We start from the raw sequence: 21,661 nt of genomic DNA on the forward strand, positions 1-21,661 counted from the left end.
TCGCGAGGATCAAGTTTGACTCAAAAGGAATTATTTCGTTGCAATTAGCCCATAAATACCCTTGGATCTTCCATATATGATGGTTTTCTAAAATACATAGTTGAAAACAAACTTTCGCTTAGATCACGATATTATCGTTAGTTGAAACAAAAAATCCAATAAAAACAATAAAACCAATAGATAGGTGGTGGAAAATCCATAGTAAAATGCATCAAAATTTGGAGCTATCAAGCGGGAGCGCCTGCACATGGAGCGGGATCTCCAATACCGTAAGCGGTGGGAGGCGATTGAGCAGCGGCGGGAGGCGCTAGAGCAGCAGCTGCGGGAGGAGGCGGCGGTAGCGGAGGCGGCCTGGGGGTGCAGCGGATGCGTTGGCAGCGGAGGCGGATGCGTTGGCGGCGCAAATGGAGGAGGAGGAGGACGACGACGATGACGACGAGGCAGAGGCGGCGGAGGAGGAGGACGACGACAACTTTGACTGGTCTGACGAGGACGTGCCGCACCCGGACGAGGCGGCGGATCAACAACGAGCGCTCGTCGAGTCGTTCGAGTCGCAAAAGAAGTTGCAGAACGACGCCCGTGCACGTGAAGACGAGTAGATTCGCCGTGCTGTCGAACTCTCCCTCCAGGCGGCGCAGCAGGGGAGGGCAGACGACGACGCGCTGATGGAGCACCGGCGTCTTCTCCTCATCCTCCATAGGGAGAGGCGGTGCACAACGCAGGAGTTGCGGCGGAGGGAGGCGATGACGGGACAGGGCCGTGGAACGCACCGCCGGGCGGCCAGTAGACTAGGGTTAGATAACTAGCCGTTTTCATTCAAACTTGTAAAATATAATCAAATTTAAATGAAAACTTTTATTTTCGTGCACTTTTATTTATTTGGAGGCGCACGTGGCTGGGGAGCGACGTCCCTCAAACGTGGCACGAAGAAAACGGTCCCCCAAAGGCTTAATCTGATGTCGTTTGAGGGACGATTTTGGGGACACGGCTGGAGATGCTCTTATGGACTGTGGTTCTCATCAACCACCTGAAGATGACTTGAGCAGAACTGCTATTGAGCCTATTTTAGCAGAAATTAAACACCTAGCTAGCGTTTCCTTGATCACTAACTTGAACTTTGTAAAGCGGACTGCCAGTTTTTCTCTCATCTGTGACCTGTGCGCGAAACAGGGCGCTCATTGGATAGCTGGTACTGCATAGCGTGTTGTTTACAGCTTGAGTGTAGCATGCAAATGATTTATTAAGAGGAAATGCTCCTTGTTTTAAAGAGAATGTCAGAACTGCTAGTGGCGTTTGGTCCCTTAATTTCCTTGACGTGACTTCTGCAGCAGATGGGCTTTGGTCATTCCGTACCGTTAGTGGCATATCGAGATACAGGGGCGTCCGATCATGGTCAAAGACTCGGAACAGAGGATGGACAACACTCAAAATCTCTTCTGGGATTCAGTAGCAGAGACTTGGAGGCTGAAGCGTACTAGAGGAAGAAACAATCCCTATCTTCAACAGATGAAAGTGCATGATCCGCCTTAGAATCTGCGCGCCTTCACGAGGCAAGTGTTCAATCAGGGGAGGGTGGAGCGGAGTCATGGTTTTTCTATTAGCGATTTGAGTGAGGATGGTTCTAGTGTCAAAACATGTCTGACATTAACTTAGCTCTACTTATAAATTAACTGGTGCAAACTGCTCACAGATCCGTCGTAGTCTAGGTGGTTAGGATACTCGGCTCTCACCCGAGAGACCCGGGTTCAAGTCCCGGCGACGGAATTTTTGAACCTTTTTTCTCCTCTCTCTTTTTTTTTTTCTTTGTGCGTGCATAATGGACCCTTTTCTATGGGACACCGATTCTATCTAAAATCTGCCTTTCTTTATCAATCAGGCACCGCCATTGTCAAAAAAATCATGCTGCATGTGTTAGATATATTGTGGCTAGCTGTACGCTAAGTCGCTAAACTGGGGTATTTCTGAATCCAAACGCACTAGTAGGTACAATGAATGGTTTACATGCTATGCATGAATACTTCTCTTTGGTAAAAGCAATAGTACAACTGTGAGGAGAATTACTGCGTCATAGACTATTGGATGCAAGGTGTGCCTATGAGTGAATGTGATCATGCATCCATGTAAACACAATACATCAAAAAAAAAAAATCTTGAAGCACAAAGTTGATCGCATTCCATAAAAAGGCGGGAGCTTATTATGTCGGAAAAGACAGGAAAATAGTATACACAACCAAAACATCAAAAAACCATCTAAGATTACGCTAAGGAAAAGCAATGCTCAAAATAAATAAATATTATTAACCTTGACGCAATTTTTTGCAAATAAAACATGTGCAATAAAAGGTAGATACACTAGGGTTTGGTCTCATATGCCCGCGCGTAATAAATTACAAACCGCCGGAGGAAGTTGTCCATTTGCGATGACCCCGCCAAGGAGCCTGCCTGTGTCGCGGCCAAACATTCAGTTTTTTTGGGCGTCATCGACCTTTCTCATCACACACGGAAATGACTTTTCGTGGGGTACCAAAATATCCTGCCCCAGAAAGTTTTCACATGATGTAAAATAAGGCAGACATTTAAACTTTGAACATTCAAACTTCAACCACGTAGAACTCCTATCAACACACACTACAAACCAGTAGCAGGCTATGCGTGTGTTTGGGGGGGGGGGGGGGGCATCATTACCTGCTGGGGGGAATGCTCTATTTTTTCCCTTACATCATTTTTTACATTTAGTAAATATAATATTTACAAGTTGGGGTCGTCCCCCCTCCCCGACATGTGCATAGCTACGCCACTGGTACAAACGAACAAATTACTCATTCATGAGGTGCCATCCTGCCCGTCTTCTTCGCATGTGCGGCCGTCGAAGCAAAGAACATGTTTTCATGAGCTCCAGATACGCCCTGACGAACCTAGCCATGCCTACCTCATTGGACTCATGGACGATGCGCTGCTGCATGGCGAGACGATGTTCCTTCTCCTCGTTGCACAATACCAACCGTACTTCGGGAGAGAGGATTGACGATGCGAATTCAATTCGGTAGGGGGGGGGGGATATTTCAGCTAAGCGTTTGGGCTGCGTGTTGCTACATTTTCTTTTCAGCAGGCGTGGTGTGCCCTAAATTTACAGCCCTAGAGGCCAAATATGGGGCATTGCCCCGATTTTTTACATCACCAAAATAGACATGTCACCTTTTGGAGCACTATTTTAGGCCCCAAATGCCCTTAAAAACTGTTTTTTGGGCACACACCTTATTTTACAACATCTATTGGAATGCTGTTACATGCATATACATCACATAGACCGATCATATATATGACAATTAATATATATACTTAGGTACTTACACTATATACCCAACAAAAGTGATCAAAATCTAATTACTTGATTAGTAGATTAATTAATTGATGTGACCTGTGAGTACTCTTTTGGCTGGCTGGCTCACTCTTGAGTACTCTTCTCGTTGTTCTCGGACGATGAAATTCCGATGCCAACCTGAAGCCACGGCAGTGACTCCCCTGCCACCTTCATGTCCTTGAGGTCGCTAATCTTGGCCTTCTTCGCACTGGTGCTGTCGGCCTCGTCCTCCGTGGCCGCGCCACCGCCGCCACCAGCGGCCGCATCGTTGCGGCTGCTCGTCCTAGTTTTGTTCACGTGGCTGGCGTTGCTGTGCCCTGTCCAGGAATGCACGTACATCGACGCCGGCGCGTTGAGGCAGAGCGGGATCTCGTTGAGCTCGGCGGCCTGTCTTGTGGCGATCGCCTCGGCCGACGGATTTGTTGGCACGTTGAGGTCAAGGATTCGCTGATCGGTGGCGGCGTCGAACACCGGGCGGCCGAGGGTGAGGTGGTGGCACATGGCGGCCATGAGGTGATCTGGAACAACGGGCTGGAGCTTGGCCGGATCCGCCGAGCTGGAGGTGAGCCAGTGGCATCTCTTGTGGCCGCCGAGCGCTTGCCCCGACGTGAACACGCGGTGGCAGATGGAGCATTCATGCACCTTCCCCTTCTTCTTGAACGGCGAGAAGGCGGATGGTCCCGTCGCGGCATCAGCGACCGGCATTTCCGGCGCTGGTGTGGCCGCGGCAACCTCGCTGGTGCCCACGTTCACAGTCTTGCCGATGTGATTGATGTGACTGTCATCGAGGTAAGGGTTCTTTGGTTCTGTAGTGGATGTTTCTCCTAAGATGGCGGTCAAGGACAGCTTGCTGTTGTCGGGTGGATATGGAGGAGGAGTGGCGGTGGACTGAGGTTCAGTGCGGCTGCTGCTCTCTAGCTTGGCGGCGAAGCACCCCTTGACTTTCTTGTGGCTGGCGCGGTGGCCGCCGAGAGCCTGGTGCGAGGTGAACACCTTCTTGCACGCCTTGCATTCGAACAGGCCGCGCGGCACGGCCGGAACGTGCTGCGCAACCACCACCTGCGGCGCGGGGAACCTCATCTGCGCCGCGAGCGGGGCCACGATGGAGATCGGCTGCGGCAGCAGGAGCCGGTTCCTCTCGTCGTCCTTGCTGGCCGACGCGCACGACTCCTGGTCGGCGTCGACCACGGCCGCGGCGGGCTGCGGCTGCGCGACGACGCGAGACGACGAGAGCATGACGAGGCAATTGGCGAGGTCCTCCTCCTCGCTGGACGGGGCCGACTGCTGCAGCTCCGACAGGGTGCCGGCCGCCACCTTGGCGCGGCGCGAGCGTTTCCCCTTGGACCAGCCGGACGCCAGCGCGAGGTCCTCGTCGTCCTCCTCGGCGCCGTCCTCGGCCGGGTCGCGCGGCGGCGACGAGGAACGCAACGAGCCGGCGGCGTCGTCCAGGTCTTGGTCGTCGTCGTCAAAGCCGCACCTGCCGTGGTCGAGCAGCGACTTCCAGGACGTGAACTCCTTCCCGCAGTTCTCGCACACCCGGCAGCTCCGTAGCCGCCCAGGGTTGGCGCGGAGGCCGTACATTCGTTTCGCCGTCGTGGACGGGCTCCCCGCCTGGTGATCTTCGGAGGAGGGTTCGCCGCACGGCGCCGAGACACCATCGTCGTCCTCGTCGTCCAACTCCAACGTGCCGTCGTCGTCCTCGGCGCTAATCCCGTCGTCCGCGATCCCGTGCGCCCTCATGTGGCCGCCGAGCGCCCGCCCGCACATGAACCCCTTCTTGCACACCCTGCAGTGGTGCTTGTAGGCCTGCGCCGGCGCCGTCGGCGGAGGAGGCAGGGGCGGGGGCGGGGGCGGGCGCGGGATCAACTGCATCTGGGGCGCCACCACCACGGCCGGCTGCTGCTGGTTCTCCATGACCATGGCCATGATCCGGCGGCGGCGTTTATTCGGGCAGTGGCGCGCATTCGTCGAGCGATCGAAGAGCTAGCTAGGACGGGTGATTGGTGTCGTGGCACGTATTATATATAATCTGCATGCCACTGCTAAAGATAGTGGTGCAGTGAACTAGAATAGGCAAGGGGATTGCTTTTGCTTCTACGGCTGCAATGCTTCTCCTTCCCTCCGGACTTGCCCCCTGCATGCTCGGAAACTTGAAAGATTCGTAAGGGTGGCCTCCCTTTTTGTGTCTCCAGGGGTAGTACACTTTTATTTTCTCTAGAGTTTGAGAATATTCTCCTGTTTTGACCCGATTTTGAGAATATTCTCTTGAGTTCTGCAATGGGTTAGTACATTGTTTTCTTGAGAGTGCAAAGGGTACATATTTTTGTTTTGAGGATAGGTAGTACATATTTTGCTTTCATGCACCGAACGGGCTGTGTTGGCCCATGGGCTAACCAGCCAGCCTTCTGCGAGCCAACTCACTTGATGCCTAGCCCAAATCTCGAAAAATATGGCCCAACACACGTACAGACGTACTCCGTACTCCGTACTTGAGCCGATCCGGATCTCGCCGTCCCCACCGGCCACCGCACCGCCGACGAAGACACACGCGCGCTCCTCTCTCCCCTTCGCGCGCGCCACCCTCGACGGCTGGGTTGAGCTAGGCATCTCCCTCACCGGACCACTCGAGTCGACCTGACACAGCGGAGGGCGGCCCTAGCCCCCAGAGACAGCAGCAAGGCGACGAGCGAGAATACCAGCGGGCAGCGGAGTAGCAGATCAGGCGGGGATTCGCGCACGGTCTGCGCCGCGGCGGCCAGGTATCACGTGCAGCTTCTTCTCTTCTTCACACGATTGTAGAAATTCATGATTTTATTAGGGGCGAGGTCTGAACATAAGCATAGGAGATCAGCAGCATATTAAGAGAGTAGCATCAGACACTGATTAGCTAGCATATGTGCAGATTAGATTAGAGGGGAGGTCTAGTTTCCTGAATTTCGAGAGATCTAATCTCATCGATTCTTCAACTAACAGCTACTGCCTCAATGCAGATTTGCTATTGTATTGTATTACTGATAATTATTATGGAATTATGGTCTCTTACGTAATGTTAGTTTGTTACTACTGTATTGAAAAACGTTGCTGTCATACTTCATATATTGCATTGACAAAAAATATCACAATGACATCTAGAGCCTAGCGCGGCCAGTGCTGCGGAGGCGGTTGCATCTGGGTGAATCTCAGGTAAGCAAGTAGCTAGCTGCCGCAGGGCTGACTAGTTGTGTCCACACCGTAATCTCAAATATGTTCCGTCAAAACAGTCATCTCAATGACGTAGTACTAATTGCAACATATTGAGTGACGTTCCCTTGATGCCATGTTGTAGTGACATATCAGGTATAGTCTCCTTGTGTACCATCCCTGTTCTGAATCCTTAACCCCCCATGTTAAACATATTTTTAGTCCTGTAGTAGACCCTCGGAGACTGGCATATGGTTCGGTCCTGCAGCTAATTCAGTACGCTAAGATGATTCACACACTTATGATTATTAGACGTTTATTTGGCTTGTTGATTCATGCACTTGTTGAACAATTCGTGTTCTTGCATGGTTTTTCCTGTAGGTTTTTTTTTTGTTCTATTGTAGTCGTGGACTCTTGGTAATATATTTGTAATTATTAAATTTTGTTCTGTGCATGCAACCAAATTCCGCGCCAAACTCCATCCTCTTTTTACCGAGATGTTGGAACCAAGATATATGATCTACATCCGTTTCCCTGTCTTTCGGTTGCCTTGTAATGACTTATTCATCATGTGTAGAACATATATGGGGTGTATACTTTCTTATTTTCTTGATCAACTTATCTAATCCTTAACATTAACTCTGTTTGAACTTTGAACATGTGATATTCACATTATGTTGCCATTTTCTTGTAATACTGCTTGAATGATTGTTCAATCCACCAAAAGTTCAATATAATATTTATTGTTGCCGATATGGATACTTGATAGGAATGATTTTAGATCGTGCTACAAGCTGTTTGTAACCAAATCCATCATTTCAGAAAGTAGGTAATCATCCATCTCGTTGGGTGGAATATGACATATTTTGGTTTTAATGGCAGTGGATTCTTTTGTATCTTGTTTTTGTTTGGGCATAATATTTGTGTAATGAAATGTGCAAATGTTCACTTATGGCCGTCAATTATGATCATTTCCTTCATCAGATGTGAGCTTTACACCCCGTTCCTCCTTCTCCTAGTTGGGCATTTGAATTGACCTGGGGAGTTTGGTCTGCTTTTTATTTTGGATTGGGTAATGAACCTTTGTCCGAGTTGATTTGACTGGACCTATGTAACTGAAATTGGAACACCATCCGTTTGGAGCTACACTGCTTCAGTCATTTGGTACTGCAGCTGGAGCAGCAGCTCTTGTTTTAAAATTCTGTAGTCCAGATTAGGTTTCTGCTGCTCGGCGCAGAAAATCTTGTTCTTTACTTAGTGGACAGATTGGTGATCACTGATCAGCGTACGTGTTCTTTCCAGGCTGCCATGCCAAACAATTGGCGTTGACCATGTGTTTGGACACTGTTTGGATGGAGCCCGCTATTTGGCGTGCCCATGCTAGCTTCAGCTCTGCAATACAATTTTATGCCAATGCTTCGGCTAGATGTGGGCGGCTTAAAGCCACACCAATATTTTGGCTCTCCCTTGCATTGGCAGAGCCATCCAAGGCAAAAATCAAACAGACACGGATTGGTAGCAAAGTATTTTTGAAGTATTTCAACAGTACTACAGTTTTTTAAAATACCACAGTTTCAAATACTTTGACATGTTTGGCTGTGACTAAAGACTGCATTATTAAATATTATTACTTCATTATGCCTCAAAACATGCTATTTTTGAAGTATTGGAAAAAAAACTTTAGACCTCTTTTTCTGAAACTGAAGTATTGCCAGAGGATGCATAAAATACTATGGTATTGTAATATTTCAGTTTTAGAAATACTTTGTTGCCAAACTAGGCCTTGGCCTTTTTTTGTGTGTTTTCAGTAAGTCTTGTATGTCCAGTTATTGCTTCATTCGTAGCAGCATGGTAAATCCCTGAATTGACCCATGCAGATATTAGGATGGATGAGGTCACACAAGCTGTTGAAAACCTGAAAAAGGAGTGGAGCCATGTAGTTACGCAACTTGAGGTGTGCATTGCTGCAATTGAGTCATGTGGGAAGATGGGAAAAGGGACAGAGGAAGCAAATTCTCTTCCTAGGTTGAATGGTTCTGCGCAGGATGCACTGCAATTACTCAATGCACTGCAGTGCAGGCTTGATCTTCTAGCAGAGCAGCTACCCAGCTTTGAAGAAGTGCAGTCTGGCCAGGCAACCTTAGCGTCATGGAAGGAACAATATCAAAAGTAAGCTATTCGTAGTTTCTTTTCTTATTATTTTTGCTTTATCCTTAGTTTATGTACCAACTAATTTCCTGTTTGCAGGCTGCGGACGAGCCTCAGGAGTGCTAATTTACAAGCAAAAGAGAACATTAAGAAAGCTGCGGAAGAAGAGGTGTGTGATTTCTCTTCAGAGTATTCTCCATTATTTTGATTGTTTATTGCCTTAGCAATACATGCTTGTAATCTAAGGCACTCTCACGTTTAAATTGTGCTTTCTTCAGAGGAAGCTGCTTCTGGGAGGAGGAGAAGAGTCCACCATCCGGAGACGCAATCTCCAGTAAGTTGATCACATGAAGTCCTTTTCCTGTTGTTAAATATTAGGATTATCTGAGTCGTTAGCTGCAGAATGTGTTTGATGATCTATTCAATTTCATGGCAAGTCCTTGCAAACGTAGAAAAATGGTCCACAAGGGCATCTGTTGTGAATTTAGTTCTGAAGGAATAAGTTTATCCCCCCAACTGGGACTATTGAAAATATCTACTTAACTCATCAAACTATTTTGTCTTATTTACACGATGGTGGTTTAGCTGTCCATTTTTGTTCATGTGGTGGTTGTTTTTGCCACACAGCAGCTTACATCACGGGATATTAAGCAAGGGAAAGGCTGCCTAGAAATTCCCCTCCCCTGACCCCACAATGTCTGGGAGCTTTCAGCAATGGGTACTTCCTTTCAGAAGGGTGGGCCTGGTGTAGTGGTAGAGTATCTCCACTTGTGTCCTAGAGGTCCTGGGTTCGAATTAGCCTCTTTGCATTAAAAATCAAGGGAAAGGGAGCCTAGAAATTCCGTTCCCCAGACCCCTCAAGTGTGGGAGCTTTCGGCACTGGGTACACTCTTTTTTTAGCAGCTTACATCATGGAATATTTGCCAGGGCAGCATAGCAGTCAATAAGTGGCAGCAATTCTATACCTAATAATAAAGAGAGAAAAGTTTCTCCCCAAAATTTTCATCTGTTTTCCCTTTACCCTTATTTTCGATGGAAATTACAGCATGCGCTGCGTGCCCGGCCGGGTCTGTGCCACGAGGAGGGCCTGCTTCCTCACCAGGTGTCCCGTGCCGTGATCAGCACCTACAGCTTCATAAAGATTTTAAGAAAACTGGTATGTTTGGTTGCATGGGACAGTTCAGAATTAAAGAAGGAACTCGAGAGAGGAAGGGTAGGGGATCAGACGGGGGAATCGATCCATGGATGAATTTGGGGAAATGGTGACCACCAAGCCAGTGCTTCGCTCCTCCTCCTCCTTTCCTTCCCCACATACGTGAGCTTGCGCACCCGCAGCCATCCATCCAATTCCGCGCCTGGGCACTCCTCCACCCAACCTGCAGCTAGCTGAGCCAGAAGGCGTTGCGGCTCGGGTCCCTCACCAGGAGCAGGACGAGCTCCGTGAGCGAGGCCACAAACTCAGGTCGTCTTGCAGTAGAGAAGTCCAGATACCGCCATGGGTAGCTGCTCCTCGGCACGATGTCACTGGCGACGTGACCGTTGCTGCTGTCCTGCCAGAACCCAGAAACCCTTGGCCTTGTCGGCCTGTCCTTCCATGCCTGTTTGCTGCTTCTCACCAGGAGTGTCGCTGGCAGGGACAACATAAGGCTTTGCCAGTTTGGTCATCAGAGTCCACCATGGATTCCAGTTCAGTTCAAAGATTCATCTGCAGCTTGTCTTTGGTCTCGGGCACACCTTCCTTATCTGCATGGCACAGAGACAACGCGGCAAGTGCATAATATGACACTACACAAATCGACTTCAGAGTCACATCCCATGGACATAAGGACATACAGACCCTTCATACTGGCCGAAACTTTCTAGTTCTATTTTTTTTTGTAACAAACTAAACTTTCTATACCCTTTGTCTAATAAATGTAGTGGAGTGGGCTAGCATAGGCAGGTGTGATCCCAGCAGATCTGTCAATGTGTGTCATCAGATTGCCAACTTGCACAAGCATTCCAAACTTGGGAAGAAAGATCCATGCATGGTTTATATGGGTAGTGAGGAGTATAACCCGAGTTTAGACCTAAAAACCGAACAGGAACTGAGCGTGAACCCAAAAGCCAAATTACCCTGAAATTTGGTCAACTCGGGTTGATTCGGTCAATCCGCATCCCTATTTCTCCCCCAACGACCTATCTGCATTCCTTTACTCCTGACCCTGAGGGAGGCAAAGGTCTTCTCGGAGTGGGGTGAGGTGGCGATGGTGGCCCATGGCTTTGCTGGCGTTGGCGCACGTGTACCAGATGGTCTGGCTGAAGCGGCGGACAGAGGAGGCACTGGCGTTGCGCCTAACCGTGGAGCACGCTGAAGCTGGCTGGTTTCTGCAACACGCAGCAGCTGTACCAACAAGAACATACTCCGTGCGCCTTGACGACATGGATTTTTTGCCTCTTTCGTTAAAACACACCAGTATGTTTACTACTCCCTCAGACCCACAAAGGATATTTTCGATTTTTCTTAAATAAAATATGTCCTCTTCTCCGGTTCTCCCTCATCCTCTGTCTACTGACTTGCCTGTCAACCCCATGAACTGCCTGCTAAGTCAAACTGCAGGGAACAACTGTAACAGTATTGAGGAGATCAGAGATTTAGGTAAAGATTTCAAGCACATATCCTGTCTAGGAGCATGCCAGTACACAAAATCATCTTTTTTGTATGGAGATATCCGATCAAGGATGCCTTTTTTTTAATTGTAGAAGCATCGAATACCCACAGCAAATGATGAAGAACCTCAAGTAACTGAATCCAGTTGTGGGGTCAAGAAATTGAGCAATGAAAATAAGAACATGCCTGGAAAGAAAAGAGAAGTGCATAAATTTTGTCACGGCTCGTGCTTGAATGAGGACTTTTTCTTGCTCAGCCGCTGGAGAGATCTCCAAGCTTGGTGGCATGATAGGCACAACCAAACAGATGGCGTTGTTGGATTCCACAATGAGCTAGCGCAAGGCATCATTGGAGCCTTGGAAACAGCGGGTGCACACGACGGGACAGTCAGCTGGCTTGTTTTGACCATATCGCATTAGCAGCAGCGCCAATTACCATGCATTCTTTATGCTAATTCGAGTCCCTGCAGGCATTTTTTGCACTTGCTAGGATAGTGCAGTCTGGAGGGCAATGTGTGCAGTGATGGAGGCAAAGGAGCCTTGAACTCATGATATTTCTAAGGTGATAGGCATGGTGATGTTAACCGCCGATATGGACAGGGGAGGGGATAAAAATAACTTACTCCTTATGTAAACTATGTAATGTGGTAATTCAGTTAGAAATTGATAAAAAATAGTGTTATTTGGTTAGGTCATCACCTCAACATATTTTTTTTTCTTCGATGAACATAAAGTGATATTACGCCAATCAAAGGGCTACCTTCTTAGATCCATTATGAAATTCTATAGTTTATGTTTGTGTAATGAATACTAACCTAATAAATGATACAGGACAAAAGCCGGGATGACATCCGCTGCAGAAAGTATTACTGAGAGCCTACGCCGATCTCGACAAATGATGGTTCAGGTTAGCACTCCTGCTTGGTTAATTGATATGATGTATGCTAATAATTTTTTGTCGTGAGTTGATATTTTTTTATGTCGACAGGAAGTGGAAAGAAGTGCTAATACCTTGTCAACCTTTGGTAAGTTTCTCTGTGATTAAGCTTGTGCTCAAGAAGCTCTCACATGTATGTTCCCTTTCTGGAAAGACTAAATTCCAAGCTTTGCTCACATCTCTTGAACAGTAATTATTTGTTTCTTTCTAGTTATTCATGTGCTGGACAAATAAAGTATGTTCATAGATATTTGAGATAGCTGTAGTTGGTTACATGCATTTGAAGTTGAGCTTTCCTCACAAATTTGCTGTTATTCTACGATAGAAACTTTTGGTTATTATTAAGAAACTACGGCAGTCATGTGCTTCTAGTTGCGCATAGGAACTATTCTTCTCTGCTGCAGCAATGCATTTTCAGAACTATCAAGGCCAAGTATTGTGAGCTAATTTAAACATTTATTCAGATGAATCAACAAGTGTGCTTCGGCAAGCTGAAGGCGAATATCAAGGACACCGCTCTTTGCTGATGCGTACCCGTGGTTTGCTCTCCACAATGCAACGACAAGATGTTCTTGATAGGTAGGTGCCATCAAACTTTTTTGGAGTCCGATATTGTATGATATGGTTTTAGTGTCTGCACTATATTCTTGATTTTTTTTTAGGTGTGCATACCCTCCAATTTTTCCCTGCGTCCGCCACTGGTTTAAGTGATATACCTACAGCTGTTGTGCTATGCATCTGTTTTTTTTACTTGCAAGATAACGTTCTTCTTGTGTAATAGCAGTACTGTCTGAGCTGTGCCAATTGCTAATTATATCTGTTTTCAGGATCATCCTGACTATTGGGTTCCTCATTTTCTCCTTGGCGGTCCTTTATGTCGTCTCAAGACGTATTGGTCTGCTGACACTGCAAAGGAAGCTGGCCGATGCCATCAGATCAGGCTCAATATCAGCCGAAGACATCGTAGCTAAGGTGCACCATGGACCTGCCCCAGTGAATGCTCCTCCTAGTGTTCCTCCTGTTTATGATGAACTGTGATTGACTTCCATCCATTGTTTATACATCAAGAACAAGCAAGTTACCTTTGATATTCTTTGTACATGTTGTCTAGATGTTGTAAGAAGAAGCTGTACCAGTGCACCGACCTGCTGTCAGACTTGAGTTGAACACCCCAGTTCTGTTCACATCCATTCGTTGAGTCAAATCTCCTGCCGGTTTTAGGATATTGTTCAGTAGTCAACATGAAGCTATCTCGTGTGGTTGTTCTTGCTCCAGCTCTGAATTAGAAGCTATATTCTACTCCCATGCGATTCATGCGTGTCTATCCCTCTAGCCTAAGAAACTATGAGCATGGCCTTAATTAATCTGCCTCCTGGATGAAGCATGAAGATTTTGGTGGCTAAATTAATTTGCACATCTAGCACACGATCGGATCGTATCTCTTGCGTAAATATGCAATGTCAACTGCGCTGGGAGCACAGCGAAATGAGCCAATGATAGAGGCGTGTATGTATGAGCTTGATTGGATTTACAAATTCGTCCTGGAGTGTTCTCTGCACAAAAGCAGCTGCGTGAACACGGGTGTGTCTACGTCTAAGTTGACTGAGATTTTCTTAAGTCTCAGTCATCTCAGAAAAGTGCAACGGCAGTTCAAAGAAAAGTGCAACTCGGTCCAGTTGCACATTTCTGGTAGAAAAGTGCAATTGCACTTTTTAACAGAAAAGTGCAACTCAAGCACTTTTTTGTAAGTGACTTAGACAAAGAAATGAACTGGACAAAGCTAGCAAAGTTGACTAAGCAAGACATATAGTGTATAAATGTGGACTAAGCTCTATATCAGTTACACAATACTGTACAGGCTACAGCACCATAGAAGCTACGATTCGTATTGCAATTTTCGTCATGGCTCCTCCCTCCACCCATCTGGCCGCCTGTGTCTCGACGTCAGAAACCAAGGACGCAGAATCCCACAAGGAAACCTACGAGCAGCTCGCGCAGGTGGTGTCGTCCACCTACGAGGCCGCCACCCTGACGGCTGGTACACCGCCCTGCCGGTGATGGTCGGCGCCCTCTCGTCGCGCACAGGCACTTCGAGGCGCGCGACACCGACGTGCTTGTCGCCACCATCCCCAAGTCCGGGACGACCTGGATCAAGGCGCTTCTCTACGCGGCGGCGCACCGCACCGTGGACAGATCGTCTATACTCCAGCAGCTCGCCTCCCACAACTCTCACCAGCTCGTGCCTTCCCTCGAGACCCAGGTGTACACCAAGTGCCAGATCCCTGACCATGGCTCGCTGCCGGCGCCGCGGCTCTTCGGAACGCACATCCCCGCCCAGTCGCTGCCACCATCCGTCGCCGCCTCGGGCTGCAAGGTGCATATTTCTAGCGTTCTGAGCAATATCTCGCTAAATGATGCAGGCACAGTCGTCCGCTACAACACCATTTTTAAGGCTTGCGCTATTTCGTCGTAGCACGCTATTTAAAATATTGATTTCTAGTTCTATTTGGTTATATGACTTTGCGCTAGTGCGACGATATGAAATTCCTTGCATCATATATTGTGCATGCAGGTGGTGTACTTGAGCAGGGACCCAAAGGACTGCTTCGTGTCGTTGTGGCACTTCATGAACATGCTGACCCCAATGGACATCGACGAGGCGCTCGGCATGTTTTGCGACGGCGTCTCGCTGTTTGGGCCATTCTGGGACCACGTGCTGAGCTACTGGCGGTGGCACGTTGAGAGGCCCGATCAAGTGCTCTTCCTCACCTACGAGGAGCTCACTGCTGACACGCTCGGACAGCTGCGACGCCTCGCCGAGTTCATCGGACGCCCCTTCACGCCGGAGGAGAAAGGGACTGGGGTGGACAAGGAGATCGTGGAGGCCTGTGCCATGAAGAACATGGTCAAGCAGGAGGTGAACCAAACGGGGACGACCGAGATGACTGAGATTCCCATGCCCAACGAGATCTTCTTCCGACGCGGTGTGGTCACTGGTCGGAGACTCGTCCAACTACCTCTCGCTGGAGATGGGCCGAAAGATCGATGGGATTACGAAGCGCAAGTTCAAAAGATCCGGCCTCATGCTGCCAAAGGAAGTCTAGCATTCCACATGTTCGTTGTAAGGCTTTTACCGGTCTTTGTTGAATAAATAAAATAAAAGTTACATGCATCACTTTGATGCAAAAGCTGGGTAATTCCCCTTTTAGGAAAATGTGTGCTTTTACTAACATCACATTTCGTTTTTAAAAATGTTTACCTTTATTATTTGCTTGTTTTTGTTATGTACTGCACCTTCCGGGCGCTTGCTTGGATGAGTAAATCCTGCAATGTTGACCAAACGGGACAGTACTAACCAGCTATGTTCTTGTTGTGTACTGCACCTTCCGACCGCTTCCTTGCCAGAAGAAAAACCTGCAATGTTGATCAAATGGGAGACGACTAACCAGCTATGTTCAATTAAATGATTAAGCACCGTGCCATCAAGATCGATTCAAACCCATGTAATGTTGTCTTAGATCTATTTTGTGTGACTCGATCCCGGTGATTCACGCAGCTGATCCTACAGCGGGGACCTGTTTACGGAGGTCTATACACGGTTGAAGGATACGACGAGGGATATTTTTTCCCTACATGAGTGGCAGCATAATCTACAGATTGGGCCTCCGCCTTCACCTAGGTGTTTTACATTTGCTCATGTCTGATATGAAATTCGTCATTTTTAGCACTCCAGACATTTGAAACTTTTTGAACGGTTGTGTGCATCTTAGCTATGCAGAGATCGGATGCTTTTTATGAGTAATAAAACGCCTATTAAAAAAAAAACAGTGGGGGCGTGGCCAGTGATCCCCTCTTGCGTCACAATGGGAGGCTTCCTACACATCTCTACTACTTATAAAGGCACGAAGTGCCGTAGGAAAATTGAATCTCCACCGTTTATGTACGCGCATCACACGGTCCAGATTTCGTTGTTCTCCCACAACCCTCAACCGTCGGCCACGCCCGCAATTTGGTAGATCCTAAAATTACGTTGTAAATTAACAGCTACATATGCAGGCCAACCATTCCAAAAATCACGCAGCATAATTATCTCCCAAAATATACTTTCCTTGCCTAATTTAATCAAATGAGGGGAGCTGGAGACAAATTGCTGACTCGCTCGACTCGCCGCCATCGGCTTGGATGTTGTCGCGTCAGAGAGGCCCTGGGTTCCGTCGTTCCCACACCGGTGACATGTACGTGGAACTGTGGAAGGCCCTTGCGCGACCATGAGGAGGACAGCCGCGTCCGCCATAACTACTCCCACGTCCGTCGCACGGCGTGCCGTTGAAGATTCGCATGGCGTGCACAACAAACAGTTTCAGGTACTGCAAGACCTGCCGCCGGTACTAGACCGAGGGGCGAGGGCGGATCCTTGCGCAACGTCCCCGTAGGTGGCGGCTCCCTCAAGAACAAGCATGGAGCCCGCAACGCATGCGCGGCAAGGTATTTTTGTAGTGTACGAAGATGTCCAGGATGGCGCTTCAATGCCTCGACGACGTACGCAGAGAGGTCTTCCGGCGGGTGTCTCAAGCATGCTGGGCGTCCTGGGCGCAGAGAGGTCTTCCTTTTTCTGATGCCTTCAGCCTTTTCTGTTTCTTCTAGGGCGTCATGGGCGTGCACAACGGTGCCCTCTGATTCCTTATCCCAAAGAATTGCCAGCTGTAACTAATGGTGAATTTTTTTGGGTCAAATTTCTCATCACTTCTTGATGCTATGGTTTCAGAGAAAAACACACGAGATTGAACTTGTGCAGTTATTTTGCAATGTAAAGTTTGTTTGTATGAGTTTGAGTTCCCATGCTGATGTTTTACAAAGAAAAGAAAAACTATGCCCACATCACTCAAGCAAGATGTATTTGATGCGATTCGTAGAAATTGGAACTTTTTGAGACATGCACTTCACATAACGATCCTATGAAATCCGACCCGCAGATGGTGCATGCAAAATGGGGCGAAGGTGAAATCACAACCGTTCCTGTTACTCATGTGTCTTGAGATTCGGTCCAGCACGGTCTCACATGGAAAGAGAATCTACAACTGCCATATGTATAAAACTAACAGTACTTCTGATAGGACTGTATGTACCATCTAACAAATTTGGATGGACTCTATAAATTTAGCACGCCATATCGCAGGACTACATAGTCATGTCATAGGAACTTCATGCGCAAATAATAGAGGACTCTATAGATATAAGTCACGAAATAAATTTTAAAATATTAAATATTAGACTCATTTTGACAAGCTCATCGCGAGGAAGTCAAATATGCAAACAAAATCTCATTTACATTTGTTCCGTGAAAGTTGTGCTCGTTTTTCAATTTGTAGTGTAGTTGGAGAAGGGAATCTTTTGGTATGAGTGGTCACATGTGCGGTCCCCACTGGTGGACATCCCAATGACATGCAATGGCTCAGATTTCACTTGCGCCCCATTTCATAAGTGACATTGCATTTTCGTATGAAATCTGGTTGCCTACAGTTTGTGTGGTTGTCTCATATCTTCAATATTACAATTGTGCTACAGCGTGCTGCTGGTGTCCAGTGGGGCACACGGCATTGTTCTTGAAAGTGAAGGCCAATGCGCATATATTGAGGTGTAGTAGCTTATATATTTGTCCAGCTGATCAAGGTATATCTGCAACCACCTATACACATCTTTATACCATTCATTTGGAGAAGCAATGCCTCTGACTACAAAATTGCAACATGATTGGTTGTCGAAGTGAATAGGCCACATTCCATATTAAAGCAACAAGGAGGTTTCACATTCTTATCAACCCTGCCTAGAAGAGATTTGGGCAAACGTAAGTTATTTGTAATACTCTTTTTGAGTGAGATGAGCAACACTAACGAGGTAGATAACAATGTGAAGAGTATCTTTTGATTAGTTGATTTCTTTTTCTTTGTGTGTTAGATATGGCACTCTATCTCCGGACTTCTGGTTTCCATCAAGTTTGAGAGCTCAATCGATCCTTCAGGTCAAGTAGATCGATTCATTTATTTTAGCTTATTAATTATATTTGTTTTGGAAATTATATCTTAATTAAGCATTGAATTGTTTTGTGGCAGAACATTTCAAATATAGATGGAGAAATGAGTAATATAATTTTGAGCTCTTTTATTTGGCTTCATTCGTATTTGCTGAGAACATCCTTGCATGTATAGTGGTGTTGGGACTTCCAGATGTAAACCACCTAGGCTTCATCTACAGAAGTGTCGTGGGAATCTTCATGAGTTAGGAACTCAAGTTTGGAGGTGACCTTACATTGTTGCTGGACAGAGGCGACAATCAATACCTCAAAAAATCCTTGTGAAGTGGTTATTAAGAAATTTTATTAATGACATTCAAGACGTGCATTGCACGTGCCCGCTTACTAGTCATGCTTCAACGAGCGTAGTGGTTGCAATTTTACTTCATTGCGCGTCTCATCCTTTGGTCCTTCCTGATTCAGAGGGAATCACCGTTGACTTTCCTAAGCCACAACCTGAGAAGGTGGTGCTTGATGGTAGCAAGTTAGATTTCAGGCTCATTCGGCGGGCCACCACCCCCATCTTTGGACCAAGTTTTGACAAAAAAAAATTGGGAAGGGGTTACATCAATTTTTTAGTCCTTCGTCCCACAAACTCTCGTAAATTGTGTTCGCCCCTGCAGTTTTCACCAAGCTCAGCCACTGGATGTAATGAGCATATACTTCCGCGCCGGCAACATACCCTCTCTTTCTTAACTGCATTGCAGCTTGAAAAATGCAAAGGTGGTAAGGAGAAGGTGCATAACCACAAGGCAACCCGGTAACCAGGGTACAAGCAAGGGTGGATCGGAAAACTTCACATGCACTGAGAGCCATCACTGGCTTGGAGTAATGAGGTCCCCTTGTTTCATCTAAAAAAAATTCTAGCTCTATGATACGTTGTGGCGAGGTCTCTGTTCAAGTCCAGGATGGCCCAGCTGCGCCAAGGAAAAAAATAGAGCTCGGTGGGTAATACGTCTCAAACGTATCTATAATTTTTGATGCTCCATGCTTGTTTTATACCAATTCATATATGTTTTTCTTACACTTCGTTGCACTTTTACAAGATTTCCGGCACTAACCTATTAACAAGATGCCACAGTGCCAGTTTCCTGTTTTCTGTTGTTTTTGTATTTCAGAAAAGTTGTACAGGAAATATTCTCAGAATTAGACGAAACAAAAGCCGAAGTCAATATTTTATCGCAGCGAAGACGAAGTCCGAAGGGGGGGGGGGGGGGCAAAGAGGCGCAGCAGGGCGCCCAAACCACCCCTTGGTGCAACCTGGACCTGGCCCACGCCTAGGGTAGGTCTGGGGCCACCAGGCCTCCACCGATCTCGCCCTTCCGCCTATATAAAGCTCCCGATGCAAAAACCATAGATATACCAGCCTCCGCCCACGAAAAGTTCCGTAGCTCCGCCGCCGTTGCATACAAGATTCGGGGGACAGAAGTCTCTGTTTCGGCACCCTGCCGGGACGGGAATTGCCCCCGGAGCCATCTCCATTGACTCCACCACCATCTCCATCGCCGTTGCCGACTCCCATGATGAGGAGGGAGTAGTTTTCCCACCGGGGCTGAGGGCTCTACCGGTAGCTATGTGGTTTATCTCTCTCTCTCCCATGGTGTGATCTTTATGTGACCATGAGCTTTGTAATCTAGATGTCGTTATGCTATTCAAGTGGATTTTACTTATGTGATCTCCGGAGACTCCTTGTCCCACGTGTGTAAAGGTGGAGTGTGTGTACCGTGTGGGTCTCTTAGGCTATATTTCACAGAATACTTGTTCACTGAATTATGATTTGAGTTGGATGTCTCTATGAAATTGTGGTGTGTTAGTACCTCCTATGAATGCTCAAATTACAGCGTGGGGTGTTCATTAGTACTTGGGAATACATCTTTAAGGTTTGCTTTTGCAGCCATACACGGTGAATTAGTGTTCCTTATCCAACCGAAGAGTAGTTCAGAGTAGCATAGTGAAATGCTTATATTTATATTCCTTTATGATATCATTGTTGAGAGTGACCACTAGTGAAAGTATGATCCCTGGGCCTTGTTTCCAAACATCGAATTACCATTGATTTACTGTTTACTTGCTGCCATATTTATTTCAGATTGTTATTACCACTCATATTCATCCATATCACTTGCATTTTACTATCTCTTCACCGAACTAGTGCACCTATACATCTGACAAGTGTATTGGGTGTGTTGGGGAAAGAAGATATTTCTTGTATCATAATTGCAGGGTTGCTTGAGAGGATATCTTTGACCTCTACTTCCCTGCGTCCGATAAACCTTGGGTGATCCACTTAAGGGAAACTTGGTGCTCTTCTACAAACCTCTGCACTTGGAGGCCCAACATTATCTACAAGAATATAAGTGTGCGTAGACATCAAGCTCTTTTCTGGCGCCGTTGCCGGGGAGGTAAGGTAAAAGGTACTCACATCCTCTCGCTACTAAGTTTACTAGTTGCTGGTGAGTGCTCGAAATTATTTCCTTTAGATTCTGCAATTACATATTTTTGTTTCTTGTTTTTATTTTCACTAGTTAGGCTTAATGGAAAATAACAAAAAAAATTAGAGAGCTTTATAGTATTTATCTTGAGTTAGGGCATGAGGTGTTTGAAGAGAAAATTAAAAAACCTATGGAACTTTACTTGCATGCTGGTAGCAACATTATTAGTATGAATTCTTTGAACACCATTATTTCTAATGCTATGGAAAAGTCTAAACTTGGGGAAGCTAGTTTTTATGAAAATGATCTTTTTAGTTCCCGAGCTTTAGAGGAGGAAATTTACTTTGATGATACTATGCCTCCAATATATGAAGATTACAATGATGATTATGTTATTTTCAGTCCACCTACCATTGAGGAGAAACTTAATTATGATTACAATATGCCTCCTATATTTGATGATTATGGTGATGAGAATGATAATGATAGCTATTTTGTTGAATTTGCTCCCACTACAATTAATAAGAATGACTATGCTTATGTGGGGAGTAATAATTATTTTATGCATGTGGCCTATGATAAGAATATTTTATGTGATATTTATATTGTTGAATTTATTCATGATGCTACTGAAAGTTATTATGAGAGAGGAAAATATGGTTATAGAAATTTTTATGTTACTAAAACACTTCTCTATATGCTGAAAATTTTGAAGTTACTCTTGGTTTATCTTCCTATGCTTGTCACTTTGTTCTTTCTCGATTTATTTGTGTACAAGATTGCTATGCATAGGAAGTGGGTTAGACTTAAATATGTTTCATATTTTCTCCTTGGTGCTCTCTTTTACTTCAATTCATATTTCTTATGTGATCATCTTCTCAAAT

The 21,661-nt window shown here is 46.4% G+C and overlaps 2 protein-coding genes, 1 non-coding gene and 1 pseudogene across 4 annotated transcripts; 3 read left to right on the plus strand and 1 right to left on the minus strand.

Moving 5' to 3' along the window:
• Positions 1-1,691: 1,691 nt before the first annotated feature.
• Positions 1,692-1,764, plus strand: TRNAE-CUC. Its single transcript has one exon. It is a non-coding gene; the product is annotated as a tRNA-Glu (tRNA).
• Positions 1,765-3,445: 1,681 nt separating this feature from the next.
• Positions 3,446-5,287, minus strand: LOC124687449. The gene has a single exon (XM_047221234.1). The coding sequence runs from the start codon at positions 5,285-5,287 to the stop codon at positions 3,446-3,448; it is 1,842 nt and encodes a 613-aa protein (XP_047077190.1).
• A 775-nt stretch (positions 5,288-6,062) lies between these two features.
• Positions 6,063-13,500, plus strand: LOC124687450. 2 transcript variants are annotated; one of them, XM_047221236.1, is made up of 8 exons: positions 6,063-6,120; positions 8,419-8,710; positions 8,789-8,858; positions 8,968-9,023; positions 12,170-12,245; positions 12,327-12,363; positions 12,740-12,854; positions 13,103-13,500. In XM_047221236.1, the coding sequence occupies exons 2-8, from the start codon at positions 8,427-8,429 to the stop codon at positions 13,311-13,313; spliced, it is 849 nt and encodes a 282-aa protein (XP_047077192.1). In that variant the 5' UTR covers positions 6,063-6,120; positions 8,419-8,426; the 3' UTR covers positions 13,314-13,500. The 2 variants fall into 2 exon arrangements, with proteins under 2 accessions (XP_047077192.1, XP_047077191.1); XM_047221235.1 differs by lacking the exon at positions 6,063-6,120 and adding an exon at positions 7,879-8,056.
• Positions 13,501-14,092: 592 nt separating this feature from the next.
• Positions 14,093-15,379, plus strand: LOC124690215 (annotated as a pseudogene).
• The last annotated feature ends 6,282 nt before the right edge of the window (positions 15,380-21,661 follow it).

Source organism: Lolium rigidum, chromosome 2 (genome assembly GCF_022539505.1).
Source record: "Lolium rigidum isolate FL_2022 chromosome 2, APGP_CSIRO_Lrig_0.1, whole genome shotgun sequence".
Lineage (NCBI taxonomy): Eukaryota > Viridiplantae > Streptophyta > Magnoliopsida > Poales > Poaceae > Lolium > Lolium rigidum.

Coding starts and splice junctions, on each gene's coding strand:
- LOC124687449 (XM_047221234.1), bottom strand. CDS start 5,287: ATGGCCATGGTCATGGAGAACCAGCAGCAGCCGGCCGTGGTGGTGGCG.
- LOC124687450 (XM_047221235.1), top strand. CDS start 7,894: ATGGAGCCCGCTATTTGGCGTGCCCATGCTAGCTTCAGCTCTGCAATA. Junction 9,024..12,169: donor ATCCGGAGACGCAATCTCCA/GTAAGTTGATCA, acceptor TAAATGATACAG/GACAAAAGCCGGGATGACAT. Junction 12,246..12,326: donor CTCGACAAATGATGGTTCAG/GTTAGCACTCCT, acceptor TTATGTCGACAG/GAAGTGGAAAGAAGTGCTAA.